General features: G+C 39.0%; 1 protein-coding gene across 2 annotated transcripts; it reads left to right on the top strand.

The window, feature by feature from the left end:
- The first annotated feature begins 838 nt into the window (after positions 1-838).
- On the top strand, positions 839-14,915 carry acp1 (acid phosphatase 1). 2 transcript variants are annotated; one of them, XM_030722461.1, is made up of 6 exons: positions 839-908; positions 2,378-2,451; positions 3,264-3,377; positions 9,475-9,536; positions 10,288-10,393; positions 14,603-14,915. In XM_030722461.1, the coding sequence occupies exons 1-6, from the start codon at positions 866-868 to the stop codon at positions 14,678-14,680; spliced, it is 477 nt and encodes a 158-aa protein (XP_030578321.1). In that variant the 5' UTR covers positions 839-865; the 3' UTR covers positions 14,681-14,915. The 2 variants fall into 2 exon arrangements, with proteins under 2 accessions (XP_030578321.1, XP_030578320.1); XM_030722460.1 differs by lacking the exon at positions 3,264-3,377 and adding an exon at positions 3,085-3,198.
- The last annotated feature ends 865 nt before the right edge of the window (positions 14,916-15,780 follow it).

Raw genomic sequence — 15,780 nt, 5'->3', positions numbered from 1 at the left:
TGATAGCCGTCCCCCGTGGCCCAGGGGCCCTCTGATTGCCGTCCCCCGTGGCCCACGGGCCCTCTGGTTGCCATATCCCGTGGTTCAGGGGCCCTTTGCCATCCCCCGTGGCCCAGGGGCCCTCTGATTGCCGTCCTCCATGGCCTAGGGGCCCTCTGGTTGCTGTACGACATGGCCCAGGGGCCCTCTGGTTCCTATGTCCTGTGGCCGAGGGCCCTCTGACTGCTGTCACTCCCCCCAGCCCATTTCAGTTAACCCTTATAGACTAAAGAAGTACAACTAAAGAAGATCCTAGAATAGAGGGCTCTATCGCAATCAGCATCGACATCGGTATCTGGATTGTTGTTGGGCCCCCCCCTGGGCCCCCTGGATCCATGGGCCCCGGGGCGCCAGCCCCACTCGCCCGGTCGGTAATACGGCCCTGGGAGGTGGTCATTGTTAACCTGGATAAACTATATGTTGTTAATGATCAGCATGTTTTGGCTAAGATTCACTCCAGATGACCTTCCTCATGCAAACCTCCCCATTCATCTGGGCTTGGGACTGGCAGCAGAAGTACACTGCCCGGTGCTCCTCCCAGCCCCCGTGACTGGGTTATGTTTATATACATCTGTAATTAAAAACAAACAAAAAATTCATATTCACAGACATCTGGTGTTAATTGCCCTATCATTTAAATGTATTTTTGATTATATGTGTTTATAATTTGCAGGGTAAATGCTAAGTCATGCTGATGAATAAGATTAATAATCTTCCAATTTAAGTCTGTGTGCTGGTCCTACTTGCTACGCTGTCATCATACTACACTTTTATTCAGGCAGTAGTTGGCCGCCACGTTGGTCGGCGTCATACAGGACCTTTCAACATGGCGGCTACTGGTACAAAGTCGGTTTTGTTCGTTTGCTTGGGTGAGCGATGTCTTTTAAACCCATAAAAGCTCAATTAAAACATACCCGTTACTGCTTAAAAGCAAACATGTCATTCTATCAGCAGACCGGCTTACAGCATTTTAATGAATGAACTGAATTAAGCTTCGTTAGGTTGTTCCCGGAGTGCTAAGTACTAGCTGCCTTCTGCACAGATTTTTATAGCAACCTTTACACATCCAGGTTCTGTCAACAGTCGACCACCAGTTTCTTGGTAGAACTTAGATGATGCTGAATTGTGTGACAGATCATTGACTTTAAATGAAGTCATCATGCTTTAGGCCGGTTAAAGCTATAAAAAAAAAAGAAAAAAAAAAGCACTAGCTGCCTGACAATGAATGCAGCGAATAGCGAGCTGTCAAACACACTTTACACTTCTTTAATCTGTAACATGCATGTGTTTGTATTTTGGTATCTAATCAGCTCTGGCCTTACTCGAAAACGTCGAGTAATGTGTCCGCGTTTAATTGCAGAGACAAGTGTCTGAGCCTGTAAATGAGAGTCCAAAGTGAAAGCTGACAGGAGTTACATACACTCATGTGTCCTCAACACGGAAATATGATCGTATATAATTTGAAGCGTCTGTGTCCAAGTCTGCAATAGTTTACCAGATGTAGCAGAGATCAAGTTGAATCTGTTAAAAATGTCTGCGTTAGATTTTTCCTTACATTACGTTTCATTACAGCTTTTACATTAGTAAAGATTTTACTCTACATTTTTATTCTTTTTACATTTTTTATTTAAAAGCAACTGTTTTGGTGTAAAGGGCCATATTTATAAAAATTCTCACTGTCTTAAACTTTGGAGCTGGATCTCAAACAGAAATGTTATAAATAAATGCCACTACCCAGTAAATCCACTGTTTTTGGAAGTTTTCAAAAGTGCAACCAAAGACATATGTATACATACGGACTCCTGCATGGGTCTAAGCATTAAATTGTGATGTGCAGTTTCACAAATATTTTTGCCTGTATCAGGAGTCAATGCATTTTAAGAGTTTGTGTTTGTTGTCTTCTGTTCTATCTCATGTTTTGTCCCAGGAAGCACTCACAAGGCACAGACTACAACAAATCAACATTTGGACTAGTGACTTTAGATTTTAAGTCATTTTAGTTGTTGATACAGTCTCCTTTATTTTCCTAAAGTACAGTGTGATGCTCTTTAGTCAGTTTCACAATATGTTTCTTTGTTTTGTAACTAACAGACGTACATTTATACAGAAAAGTGAAGCTTATTGTGATCTGTGCTAATTGTTGTATTGTGTTCTTAGATGTACTGTGTAATTTTGCTTTGCATTTTTTGTTCTAAAATCTGAGTATTTATCTATATGATATATTGAACTGTGTGTATTGCCACTGGGAAATTGCAGTTTGCTGTGAAGCCATTAATTAAGTCATTTATATGTTTAAAAATCCCATTAATGAGGCAATGTTGTTTGTGGTGTTGAACAGGCAACATTTGCAGATCCCCCATCGCTGAAGCAGTCTTCAGGAAGATGGCAGCTGATGCTGGTGTTGTTGATCAGGTAAAGTGATCATTAAGACATATTTTCTCTGTATTACAGATCACAGGCATACACATATATTTTACTGTTTTATTTCTATCATTTGGTACAATTGTGGAACTAGCAGCAGAAATATTTTAAAGTATCACCCACTCACCCAAAATGTTATGGTCAGTTTTGCATGTTTGAATACTTTTTTGCATAATACATGTAATGTTACAATAATAACATACCAAGAACCAGTTTCCAAAAATGATTCCTCTGACATGAGTGGGGGGGAAAAGTCTCTTCATACTGGTTTGTGGATGATGCATTTTTATTTAATGCTTGGTAATTTGACTGTATTAACTTGTCAGTTTTAAAGTATTGGTCTCTGGAGAGAAATTCTATATGAAATGACTCTTTGGTTTGTAAATGGTAAGTGATTGATATAAAATTTATAGTATGCAGTAAAATAAGTGGAGGTTCAAAACTCCTAATTGAATTTAGTAATAATACATAATAATGACCTGGCTGCAGTATCTAAAAATGATTTATTAGAAGTATTTCCCTTCAATTTAATTTGTAGGCATACTCTGTACAGAAACTTCTTTCTGTGTGAGAATATTTTTCCATTTTGCTGAGTTTGTGATTCCCATGCTTTGTTCTGCCTAGTGGAGGATAGACAGTGCTGCCACCTCTACCTATGAGATAGGAAACCCTCCAGACCACCGTGGTCAAGCCTGCATGAAGAGGCATGGTGTGCCCATGAGGCATGTGGCCAGGCAGGTATGATCACCCACCACCTCTACACCCAGAAGTAGTTAGCGCCCCCTTTTTGTTCTCTGTTGCAGTGGGTCATAGACAGTGGTGCCACATCGGACTGGAATCTAGGCAGCTTACCAGATGCCCGCGGTCTAGCCTGCCTCAGGAAGCATGGCATTGACACGAACCACAGGGCCCGACAGGTACAACCAGACGTCCCGCGGCTCCTGTCACCAGAGTGGTGTGTGTGTGTGTGTGTGTGTGTGTGTGTGTGTGTGTGTGTGTGTGTGTGTGTGAGATGGAGATTTTTTTGACATTATATTGTCATATATTTAGAACTGTGAGTAAGAAGGCTTAGGCCATCAGTCGGCTCTCTTTGAATTACAGAATCATTGGTAGGCATGTTGCCATTTTATGGCAACATGGAAATGGCTAAAAACCATTTCTCCAGCATCTTGCTGACAAAGGTAATCAGCTATTTATTCACTGGTGGAAAAAGACCATTTTCTCCACCTGCTGGAGGTTCTGGTTTATGGTCTTTGGGAGTGCAAAGAGAAGAACAACAAGAGTTGGACGGGTTGACATTTTCAAAAACACTTTGCAGGTTATTGGTTGAATCATGTGTCTGTCATCATCTCTTATTTTTTTTTTATTTTATTTAACCAGTTCTCATTTACAAACATGATCTGGGTTTACGTTCTTTTGCTGGTTTTATATATATATATATATATATATATATATATATATATATATATATATATATATATATATATATATATATATATATATATATATATATATATATATATATAAGTTGAACCAGGGCCAAGATTAATGTTCCTCAATGTAATAGACTCTTAATGTCTCATCATGAACAGTATGTGACATCATCAAAAGACATCAAATGAATCTAGAGAGATCTCTGGGTGCAAGGGATGAGGCCAAAAATCAATATTTGTTGCCTGTGATCTCTGGGCCCTACATTAAAAACAGGCATGATTCTATCAGGTTGGCGACCTGTGCAGGGTGTACCCTGCCTCTCCCCCTATGTCAGCTGGGATAGGCTCCAGCCCCCCCCCCGTGACCCTGAACAGGATAAGCGGATGTGAATGGATGGATGGATGGATTCTGTTGTGGAACTCACTGCATGGGCTTAGGAACAATTCAGACATGAATGAGACAACAGATGTCCAGCAACTGGTCTTCCAGCTGTTTAAGGACTGTTGTTAAAAGAAGAGTAGATGCTAAACAATGGTAAACATGGCTCTGCCACAGCTTTTTGAGATGCATCACTGTCATTAATTTCAAAATTACCTTATTTTCTTTTTTAAAATGATACATTTTCTAAATATAAACATTTAGAAAATGTCATCTCGCTAAACCGTGCGCTCCAGCTCCGCATTAATGTGCTTTTAACCCTTCCACTGCTATTCATGTCTTCACTATTTTTACCCTTCAAGTGACCTTACAGCCCTTGTGTCCTCTAATAATGACTCGTCAATTCAGTTCTCTTTGCCAAACTGTTCTGAACTCTGTAGCTTCATTAAAAATTAGGCAACCAAAGCCCAGATCAGAGCCATGGTTAAATTACAATACCCATGCCATTAGACAGGAGTGCAGGAGAGCTGGAAAAAGGACAGGTTGCAGGTTTCTTTTGAAAAGTTGAGATAAAGTTGGTGCTGTTATCAGAGAGCTGTGAAAGTCGCTAGGTCAAAAATCTTCTCTGATATCATTGTTTCTAACTCTCGCGACCGTCACGTATTGTTAACACACTGAGTTCTGTTCTTAGTGTCCATGAACCTGTTTGTCTGGAAGCTTCCAGTGAAATTTATGGTCAATTTCTTTGCTTAATTTGGAGAAGGTTGTAATCACTAGGGCCCTCATTTCACCACCCTCTCATGATCAGTCCATTTTAATACCTTCTTTGGTTATGTTTGATTGCTTTGAGGTTATGTCCCTCTCCTTTTTAGCGAGGGACATAACTTCATGTCCCCTCTCAACTTCTTAAGGAAGTTTTTCCTACCCTTTTTTTTTTTTAAGTTCTAGCCATTATTAATAGTACTCTGACCTATAGTGTGGTGCCAAAATATTTTAAACATGTTGTGCCTGTTGTGCAGTCCTTGCTGAAAATCTGGCATAGACCCTTCTGTATTGTCAAAAGTTAGCCTCATCGCCAAGCTACTCTTTTTGTTGAAACTTCCGGAAAATTACGTACACCCAACTCAAGTCCTTCCTGGATGAACAAGCTGTTCTACAACTGTTCTGGTCTGGGTTTAAAACTCACTATAGCACTGAGTCTGTTCTGCTTATGGATTTTAATGATATTCTTTTAGCAGCTGACTCTGGCATTTGACACTGTGGACCATGAGCACTTCATGTCTAAGCTGAAGCATTGAGTGGGCATCCCAGGTGTAGCTCTCCCGTGGTTTAGGTCCTACCTCTGACAATGCTGACACAAGGGTCTACCTTGTGTACATTGATGACTTCATTCCACCTCTGCTGCCCCCCCCCCCCCCCCCCCCCCCCCCCCCTCTGGGTACCACAAGGCTCCATTTTTGGACCTTTTCTGTTTTCTTTGTACCTGCTGCCACTTTGTACTATTATACAGAAATATGGTATTTCTTTTCATTGTTATGCATATGACTGTCAAGTTTATTTTCAACTGAAGAACACTGGTGCATGCTCTGTCCAGCCTCTGCTTGACTGCCTCATTGACATCAGGGGATGGGCGACACTAAATTTTCTGAATTACTTCTGAAGACAGATGTTGTTTAGACCCAGGATAGTGGCACCAACAGTACCACCCTGTATAAATCTTTCTTCTCTGGTCCCATATGAAAAATACATTATCACACATTCAGGTGTGAAAATGGATCTTACTTTTAAGCTCAATACTCATGTAAACTCAGCGGTGAAGTCCTGCTTTTCCAGTTGAGGCTCCAGTCAAAAATCAAGCCTCTTTTGTCTAAAGGAATGCTAATACATGCTATTATAACACCCTGTCTTGACTACTGCAGTGTGCTTTTTTTACTGGAATTAGCCAGGCCTCTGTTGCTTGCCTACAGCTGGTGCAAAATGCTGCTGCTTGATTTTTATCTGGTGCAAGCAAGCAAAAACACATCACTCCTATTTTAGTTTCTGTACACTGGATTCCAGTTTGTGTACCGTATTTTTTTTTTATTGTTTAACTTCTTCAGCAGTTTGGTGTTTTTCAGATTTTTTTATCCTCTGGCCTGTGTTTGTCTTGTATGTTGGGTATTATTGTACAGCACTTTGATCAGCCTTGTTGTTGTTTTAAAAAGTGCTTTATAAATAAAGTGGTATGGTAAAGAACCTGCTAGCCATGCTTGGGTTTAGAGAAATGTTCAGATTGATGGTACCTGTGGTGTTTGCGAAATATTGATGAAGCCAGCGTAGGAAGCATGATTTCACAGATGTTTCAAATCCTTAAACAAGCCTGAAATTACACCAAGATGTTTGTCCATGTATGGCCTTCAGGTCTTATGCTGTGCTGGCTTCTCCTCACAGTAACTCCTAGTCCCTAGTGCTTTTAAACACTTTTTTGTTTTTTCTTTCCTGAGAGGACTCCTGCGTTTTACTTTGGACTTCAGATCTCCCATCTCCTTGCTTTGTCTCACTGCAAACCAGTTCTGTCAGACCCTCATCTAATCTCCTCAAAGCAGGGATGGGAAGGCTCAACCCTTGGCTTTAAACCCAGCCAAATCCACACAATGAGCTGTGACAAGCCTCTGTGTTTTCCTCTTTTTCTTTATCACTCTTTTCTGCCACAGGCTTTCTTTTTTTTTTTTTTTAAAAACCCACCCTCCCACTTTGCTGAAGGACTGGCGTGGTCAGTATCCAAGCAGACTGGCCAACTGGGACATCGTTCGGAGACCAGTGTATCCCCAAATAAACAAGTGTGTGTTTGTTTAATAAAACAAGAATTTTTCAGAGTGATCCATAACAAGTAACGGAGTGTTTATCTAATCAAAAACTGAGAGCTAGTCATTAGATTTAAGAGAGTTGTAATTTGATAATCGTTAAACCAATATTTGAGGAATGAACATTACTTTTAGCCAAAATACCATCACCCTGCTGTAATCACATTAATTTCACCTGTCATCAGTTCAGCATTGATGCTGCGTTGATGCTGTACAGATAAGTTTTACAAGCTGAATTCATGTTCTTTTCCCACATTACTTAAAACCTAGGCTAAGATGATACTAATTATTACTTTCTTTGTGAATTCTTTGTAAACAGTTTTTTGGCGTAACTTTTTTTATTTGAGTAGGTATCGCATTTTATTCCTGGCTAGAACTCTAATGGACAACACAAGTGGAGGCTGGTGTGCAAGCAGATAATTGCAAGTGTACATGTGTTTGCTTACATCAACATTTTATGGTTTTATTTTTGAAAGATTTTGTGCTTTCCCACTAAGACTGTCTCTCTACTGAGCAATGGAGTGATGTTCATTTTTAATGGAATTTAAAATCTTCAGTTCAATATATGTATGAAACTTGTGAGACAAGAGGGCATCTATGTTATCACTACAGGCTAAAGACAGGAAAGTTGCTAGTGACACCAAGGGGGTGAATTTCACTGGCTGACTGGCCAGGCGTGCGTGTTTTCCGGTCATAGCCGAGAGACTGTCTGGACGAGGATTTGTGTCAAAATAGTGCATTATTTGTGGTTAACCTATCAAACTGTTTAGTCAACTACATTTTTCAGACTTAGCTTTGAGATGTTTGCAGACAGTGAAGTTAAGATGACAAACATTGGAAATACAGGAAAGTCCAGTTGTTCCTGATTGCCTCATTGTTTGGCTCTTTTTGTGTGTAGCTGGGATTCCCGGTCTTTGGCTGGCTTTATGCGTGCTGCATCACATATCAATGAGTACCTCTTTTGTTGAAGTCTGAGAGTAAACCACCATGCATGATGTTATTATTTATACATGTTTTTTTTTTTTTTTTATGGTTATGTAAAATTGTCATTTTGTGAAAAATGCCCATTAATTTTTACACAGACTTACAATCCCATCCCTTCATGGCTTTCCTACGGCTTTATCTTGTGCGTTTTATCTTAACTTGAACTTTTCCATGAGTATCTCCCTACTCTTTCTTTGCTTTCAGTTAAAAACCTCACAGCTCAATCTTAGCCAGAGATTTCAGATATTAAACTAAGCTCTCTGCCAACTTTGTGAGGAGGGGCTTGCACGAGAATTTTTGATAGAGGATTACCACTCCTTCATTTACACTGTGGAAGTGCCAGAGAAGCAGGCACTTTGATTATGATCAACACAGATTATCATTGTGTGTGTGTGTGTGTGTGTGTGTGTGTGTGTGTGTGTGTGTGTGTGTGTGTTGTGAGAGAGAAAGAGGATGTGAGAGTGTGAGAAATGGCAAAATACAGTGATCAGACTGCAGTGGCTGCAGCCTTTCACTGCGTGAACCGGTTCTAAAGAACGTCTTTTTACTCGTCTGCTGTTACAAGCTGTCACTGTAATCGTGTCCATATGTCAACATCTGGAGCACTGTAGGAGTTTTATTCATGTCTCTACACTCTCATTTGTTTCTCTCTGCCCTCAGCTTCTCCTTGGGATTCCTATAAATTCACTCTCAAAATACTTCTAAACTATTTAGGGGGTTGACTTTTTTTTCTTGTTTTGTTTTTGTTTTTATTGCTTCTTGTTCCACTGCAGTGAGAACTTCACAGACCCCTTCACACACATACATATGTGCTCCCTTTCCTAACCCAGTTTTCCTGTAGGTCAAGAATGAAAGTTTCTATAAAACCCACCATAAAAACCACCTTGATTTTTCACATTACAGTTACAGTAGTTATCCGTTGAGCAGGAGAAGGAAGGAGGAGGCAGAGATGAGAAAATAAACTGGAAGGCTGTTGAGACTTAAAAATACAACACACACTTCATTTTTTTAAACCCTATGTTCATGTAACAGCAGTTGGAATCCAGCACAGGGATACTGGCCTCCATCACTAACAGTGAAACTTAACCAAAATTATTGACAGAATGTAACTACATCCCAAAGCTATTACTAAAAAGGCAGGTGATAAATGAATGATTTATTAAGCTCTGAGTTCTCTTATGTTTCTTATCTTAAGGATTAGAACTTTGAACATGTCAGTGAAAAGGCAGAGTTTATTTAATTTTATTTTCTTTCAGCTGCATAACCCATTTAACCTCCTTTGAAGGACCAGAGGGAGTCTCTGCTGGCCATACTATATTTCCACATGGAGCCAAAAGTAATGTTTGTTTTGTTCTTCATTTCTACCCACTTCCAGGTGACCAAAGATGACTTCATGAGCTTTGAGTACATTCTCTGCATGGATGAGAGCAATCTGAGGTACAGTTATTTGAGCCCACAGCATCAGTGTTTATTTTTTTCCTGAGTGTTGAGCACAGTTGGATACACAGATGCTGAAAGAGCTGGTGTCTTGTGTTAAGTGTCAAAAAATATTTGTCTTGAAACGGGCTGAACTAGTGTGTCCTGCTGTCATGACATTTATCCGTGCAGTTCTTTGACATATATGCATAAAAACGGTGGGGACATTGAGCTATAACTGCCTTGTAGGAGAATGCCTCCCTTTAATGACCAATATCCTTTCTTAAGCTTTTTGCAAAGGTCAGGGGGAGGGATATTTTTTGCTACTTTGAACGTTTAAGGATCATTTTGAGATCACATGCCCATGGCAGAGCTGATCTGTAAGCAGCTTACTGAGTTCTTTGGATGCCTCGTCTCTGGTCTTTGAGCAGTTTTTTTTTCTCTTCCCCCCACATATTTTTTCCCCTCCAAATGTTAAGCTGACCAGACTGAGAATTCATTTGTTGGCCTACTGTTATGCTACTTTTGTCTGTGATTAATACTTTTATGTGTTATTTTCATTTTATGTACTCTACATGTTACCAGAATACACTGTTAGTTTCTTAGTGAGTTAAAGTTAATTACATGAATGTATTTATCACAAATGGCAGATGATAAATTCTCTATATTATCTCCTATATTCAGTAGTGTGACATCAGTCCAGAGGTACTCAAACCTCCCTTGTTTCATGCTCTGTTCTTTTGGAGTTACTTGTTTTCTCTCACCTTTTCAGTGACTTGAAAAGAAAGGCAAAGTCTGTAAAAGACTACAGAGCAAAGATTGAGCTTCTTGGCTCCTATGACCCTCAGAAGCAGCTCATCATCAGCGACCCTTATTATGTAAGTATTCAAGCACTATGATTTTCCTTGTATAAAGCTTGGAGGATGTATGTAATTTTGCTGTTGCAGTAAGATGGTCCAGTGAACACTACAAAGTCAGAAAAAAAGCTACAAATTGCAACATTTACGGCTGTGCGTTCACATCTAAGGGAGCAACAAGCACTCTGCTTAAATATTCATATCATTTAGCATGTTAAATTAAGATAAGTGCTATGCTTAGGTCTCAATCTCACAGGCCTGTAGACCAGTCAGCAGCCTCCAGCAACAAACAGTCACTAGAGAAAATGTGTATTTTCCAACTAGTTGGTGAGTGGTTGCTGGGAGTTGCTGTGAAATAAATTGCTAAAGCCCCATTCACACAGACCTAGAGACTAGTTAGTGACTCACTGGCAACCACGGGTTGCTGGGGAAAAATGTGTAATCCTAACCAGTTGGTTGCTGGCAGTTGTTAGGTGAAATTGGTTTCAGTGAAGTATACAGTGCTGTCTGCAAACATTCGCCAACTGCTTGCTTAGAGGACTTAAAACTTAAAATAAAAACAGTGCAGTGCATACCAAAAACAGATGCTTTGGATTCAAAGTAAAAGGTAAGTTGCCTTAACTGCAATATATCCGTTGATGACCAAAACAATCACAAGAAGGTTTTTGTGACCGATTTCACCAGGACCATTGGATGTGCAATTGCACCCATTTAAAAAGTGGACTGTGTCCTGTTGTACGCTAAATATGAAAAAAGGGGAGCTTTAAAAACCAAACCTGATTCTTGTTTCTTGTATCACCATTGCTTGTATCATTCTCAATTTACATTTGACCGCCACTGTAAAGCTACGTCCATCTTGCAGAAAAGCACACTGTTTATATCATTGCCATGAATGAGTATCGAAATCACAATTAAAATAATCAGTCATGCTCAGTAAGAAGGGGCACAGACAAAACAAAAATGCAGAAGACCTCTCATATATATTAACCACAATAACAGGCAATAAAGTAGGAAGAATAGTGTTAATATACAGTCTCATTGAGCACAGTAAGAACCTGAGAAAAATGCTTAAACTTAAAGGCAAACTTAAAACAATTTCTATAGTTATTGTAAAGACACAAAAAAGGCTACATTTAACCCTTCCTTTAACAGCTATGTTTATCATCGAAGTATTACATGAGAAGAATTTAACAGACAAGATAAAAGGCAAGAAATCTCACACACAGCTGTCATTTTAAGTGTATTTATAGTTTTGGATAGACTGTCTGTCTTCAGGTGCATGTAGTAGATCTAGAGAGAATTAAGTTGTCCTCAGGAAGAAATCCAGACACAACTGATGCAATAAACAGCAACAAAATGGAGTGAACTACTGCTAATAAATTGACTAAATTTCTCACTTCAAAAAAATTTGGTGTACACCCTTTCCAGACCAGTACACATAATAGATTATTTTTATGCAACTCTAAGAAGTGTTTTCTGGTTTCAGATTGGTATCACTTCCCACTGTCCATGGCTCAGTAGTTCATTTTGTTCCTTACATGCTTTGTGTGGACTCAAAAGTAGTGCCAGATATTTTTGACATGGGTTCTTGGCTGCTTTTTATTGTCTTGAGTATTATGGGTGAAAATGGCAAGAACTGGAAAAGTGTAGGCAGAGAAGTTCGGAATGCTTTGAAAGTTTGGGTGTTGATGACTGTCAATAGACTTTTAAAAAAAAATCTTAAATAAATGAACATTGATGGTTCATTTAAATAAATGGCAAGGGATCTCATAACAAGCAATAATTTCCATGTGTGGTCTTTATGGAAAATGTGTGTGGATAGAGCTGTTTTTGACTAATTATTGTATTTTTCTTGTTTCTTTCTTTTTTTTCCCTCAAGAGCTTGAACCCTAAATAAATCAATCATGAAATTACTAGTGATGTGGCTGTAAGAAGTAAAAGTGACCACAGTTTATATGACTGTATTGAGCGGATTGGATTGTGAGATTTGGGGTTTGGACGTTGTATTTCTTTGTGTAATTTTATTGAATTTCATTATAGTCAGTGTGGTTTTGGACCATATGGTTCCTCTCCAGCAACCACATAGCATGACAGCCAAGCAAGCAAAGAGGAGGAGGGCAATAGCTGTTAGTGTGTCAGAATACATTAAGAATTATGTTGTTTTTGTACTTGAACTCTGGATTGTCCGTTGTCCTCCACGTCTCCTGGTGTACTGGCCTGTCTCCTGGTAGCACCTCCAGCCTCTGGACACTACGCTGACAGACACAGCAAACCGTCTTGCCATAGCTCGCATTGATGTGCCATCCTGGATGAGCTGCACTACCTGAGCCACTTGTGTGGGTTGTAGAGTCCGTCTCATGCTACCACGAGTGTGAAAGCGCCACCAACATTCAAAAGTGATCAAAACATCAGCCAGAAAGCATAGGTACTGAGAAGTGGTCTGTGGTCCCCACCTGCAGAACCACTCCTTTATTGAGTGTGTCTTGCTAATTGCCAATAATTTCCACCTGTTGTCTATTCCATTTGCACAACAGCATGTGAAAAAGATTGTCAATCAGTGCTGCTTCCTAAGTGGACAGTTTGATTTCACAGAAGTTTGATTTACTTGGAGTTATATTGTGTTGTTTAAGTGTTCCCTTTATTTTTTTGAGCAGTGTATATACATACACACACACACATTTTATATATATATATATATATATATATATATATATATATATATATATATATCCCCACAGGTTACAGAGGTGATGTTCGAGGAGAACTTGTTTGCCAGAGATACCAGCCCAAATCTTAAGGCTATTAAATTAAATTTTATAGTCAACAGTATTAGAGTGGAGTTGTTTAAGTATCTCGGGGTCTTGTTCACGAGTGACGGGAGAAGGGAGCAGGAGATTTCCAGATGGATTGGGGCTGCAACTGGAGTGATGCACCGGTCTGTGGTGGTAAAGATGGAGCTGAGTGTGAAAGTGAAGCTGTCGATTTACCGGTCAATGTACATACCTACCCTCGCCTGTGGTCATGAAGCAGAAATTAGCTTCCTACAAAGGGTAGCTGGCCTCTCCCTTAGAGATAGGGTGAGGAGTGCAGCCATTCGGGAGGGGCTCAAAGTAGAGCTACTACTCCTCCACATCGAAAGAAGCCAGTTGAGGTGGTTTGGGCATCTGCCCCCCTTTGACCCAGCAAAGGATGAGTGGAAGAAGATGGCTGGATGGAGAATCAGAGGCTGGACTGGGGTCAAGTAGAACAAGTACAGAACAATTTCCTGCCGTGAAAAGATTAGTGACCTACAAAAGAGCAGCCTCAGTGGGCTCCTGCTTTTTGAGAACAAGACTGAACGGGGTTAAAAAATATGTAATTTGTATAATAAAGATCTGAATTGACTTTTTTTTCTACTAAATTTCTAACAAATGGCAATTTCAAAAGGCTAAAAATTACCAATAAACCTGGCGTCAAGATTAGGTTTCTTTAGTAAAGGAGTTATCTTAGCATGTTTAAAGTAGGGGGGAACACAGCCTTGCCTCAGTGAGCTGTTAATAATTAATTGATTAATGATAATTTGTCTATATTAGAACAATAGTGATAAAAAAACTGTTACTACCCAGGATTATTTAAAAAAAAAATCACATCCTTTGTATAACCTTCCTGAAATGCTACAGTTGTTCTCTTTTTTTTAGCCAGTTTATTAAAAAAAAAAAAAAAAAAAAAAAAAAAAAATATATATATATATATATATATATATATATATATATATATATATATATATATATATATATATATATATATATTTTTTTTTTTTTTTTTCATATCAAATCACAAATTCAATGCAGTGATGTTTTCTATGTTTACGAGGTCTTATTTTTAACATTAAAATCTAAATCTCATCCAAAACCACCACTGTGAACAATCAAGAATAGAATTTCAAAAGTACTCTTTCTTTTGGCAGTCTGTTGCTCCTTTACACAAAGCTTTGTTATGCAAATTGGAGTGTGGTCTTGTGCGCTCAAAAAGCCAGTTGGCTTCAGTGTTGACAATTTGATTCTCGGAATGAGAAGAAAATTTCTTGGTCGAGTAAGAATTTAATTTCATTTTTGGGGTGTTAGTACATCACAGGGCAGGCCATACTTGTTTACATTTTCTCTGTTTGTAGTGGACAACAGATTCCAGTGATGGTGAGTTGTGAATGGTTGGTTAAATAATTTTTACACCCCCCCCCATTCTGTCTCTTAGGGAAGCGATGAAGACTTTGAAAAGGTGTATGAGCAGTGTGTGCGATGCTGCAAAGCTTTCCTGGAGAAGAACTCCTAACATCTTCCCTGACTTGTCTTTCCTAGTCCGATGAATGAACTTGTATTATCAACTCAATATGCTTACACAAACATATGTATAACTCTGTTGTGAATACCACTGAATGGCACCAGAATACCTCTTTCAGTGTTGTAAACATGTTGTACATCTAGAACAGTACTGCGTGCACAGTTCAGAGACTGTAAATTCAGGTGATTAATAAAACAAATAAAGGGAGTGTGGCTGTTTTAAAGTTCTTTTTTACACAGATTCTTCAGTTTTATGTTTCCGTAAAATGCTCCAGGTGCACAGATCAAAGGCTGACACTGGGATCAAAGGTAATCTTATATCTGTAAGATATTCAGTATAAAATACATGTTGTGTGTTCCTAAATTATTTTTCCCTCTTTTTTTTTTATAGACACAAAGCTTAATCTGTAGCAATCACTTAATTTCAAAGAGGTGACAGCAGTATGATAAAATTAGTCTCTAAACCACCCAAACAAGTGACCACTAAGTGCACTTCACATCGAGAGAGTAATTTCACCATAGATGGAGTTAAAAAATGGGAAAACTGCTGCAAATCATTATACAAGGGTGGAGTAGAAAGAAATTAAATGGCTACAGGGCTTCCAGTTAGTGAAGCTTAGTTTTAGGGCATTTGCGGTCGTGTATCTGTGAGTGTTAAGTTATTTTAAGTTGGGTTTCAAAGATGAGAAACTTTTTTCCCCGACTTAAGTAGTTTTTTGGACGGTGCTAAGTAAATCTGTGTTTTATTTAGCACTGAAATAAGCACTACTGGGAGCTAATTTGCTTACCAAACTTATCTGGCATAGCTGAAGGAGTAGTGTGACATTTTGTGAAATAAAATTTACTAGCTGGTTTGCCTAGACTGAAATGACAAGATTTCAAACATGTTCTCATCTAAATGCAAACTATAACACTTGCTAGTTGGCTGGCCCAGCCGAGACTCTGTAATTTCATCACATGACGTATAATGACAAGCTATTCTATTCTAGGGATGGACAGGTAGCTAGTCTGAAGCTAACCAAATTTGTTAACTACACCACTAAAGCTCACTAATTGCAGATAACTGATGTTAATACCTCTTTTTTTTTGTAC

Source organism: Archocentrus centrarchus, chromosome 24 (genome assembly GCF_007364275.1).
Source record: "Archocentrus centrarchus isolate MPI-CPG fArcCen1 chromosome 24, fArcCen1, whole genome shotgun sequence".
In the NCBI taxonomy this organism is placed as follows: Eukaryota; Metazoa; Chordata; class Actinopteri; order Cichliformes; family Cichlidae; genus Archocentrus; species Archocentrus centrarchus.
The sequence above is the reverse complement of the archived record's forward strand: the minus strand, read 5'-3'. Positions and strand labels throughout refer to the sequence as shown.

Coding starts and splice junctions, on each gene's coding strand:
- acp1 (XM_030722461.1), top strand. CDS start 866: ATGGCGGCTACTGGTACAAAGTCGGTTTTGTTCGTTTGCTTGG. Junction 2,452..3,263: donor ATGCTGGTGTTGTTGATCAG/GTAAAGTGATCA, acceptor TCTCTGTTGCAG/TGGGTCATAGACAGTGGTGC. Junction 3,378..9,474: donor CGAACCACAGGGCCCGACAG/GTACAACCAGAC, acceptor ACCCACTTCCAG/GTGACCAAAGATGACTTCAT.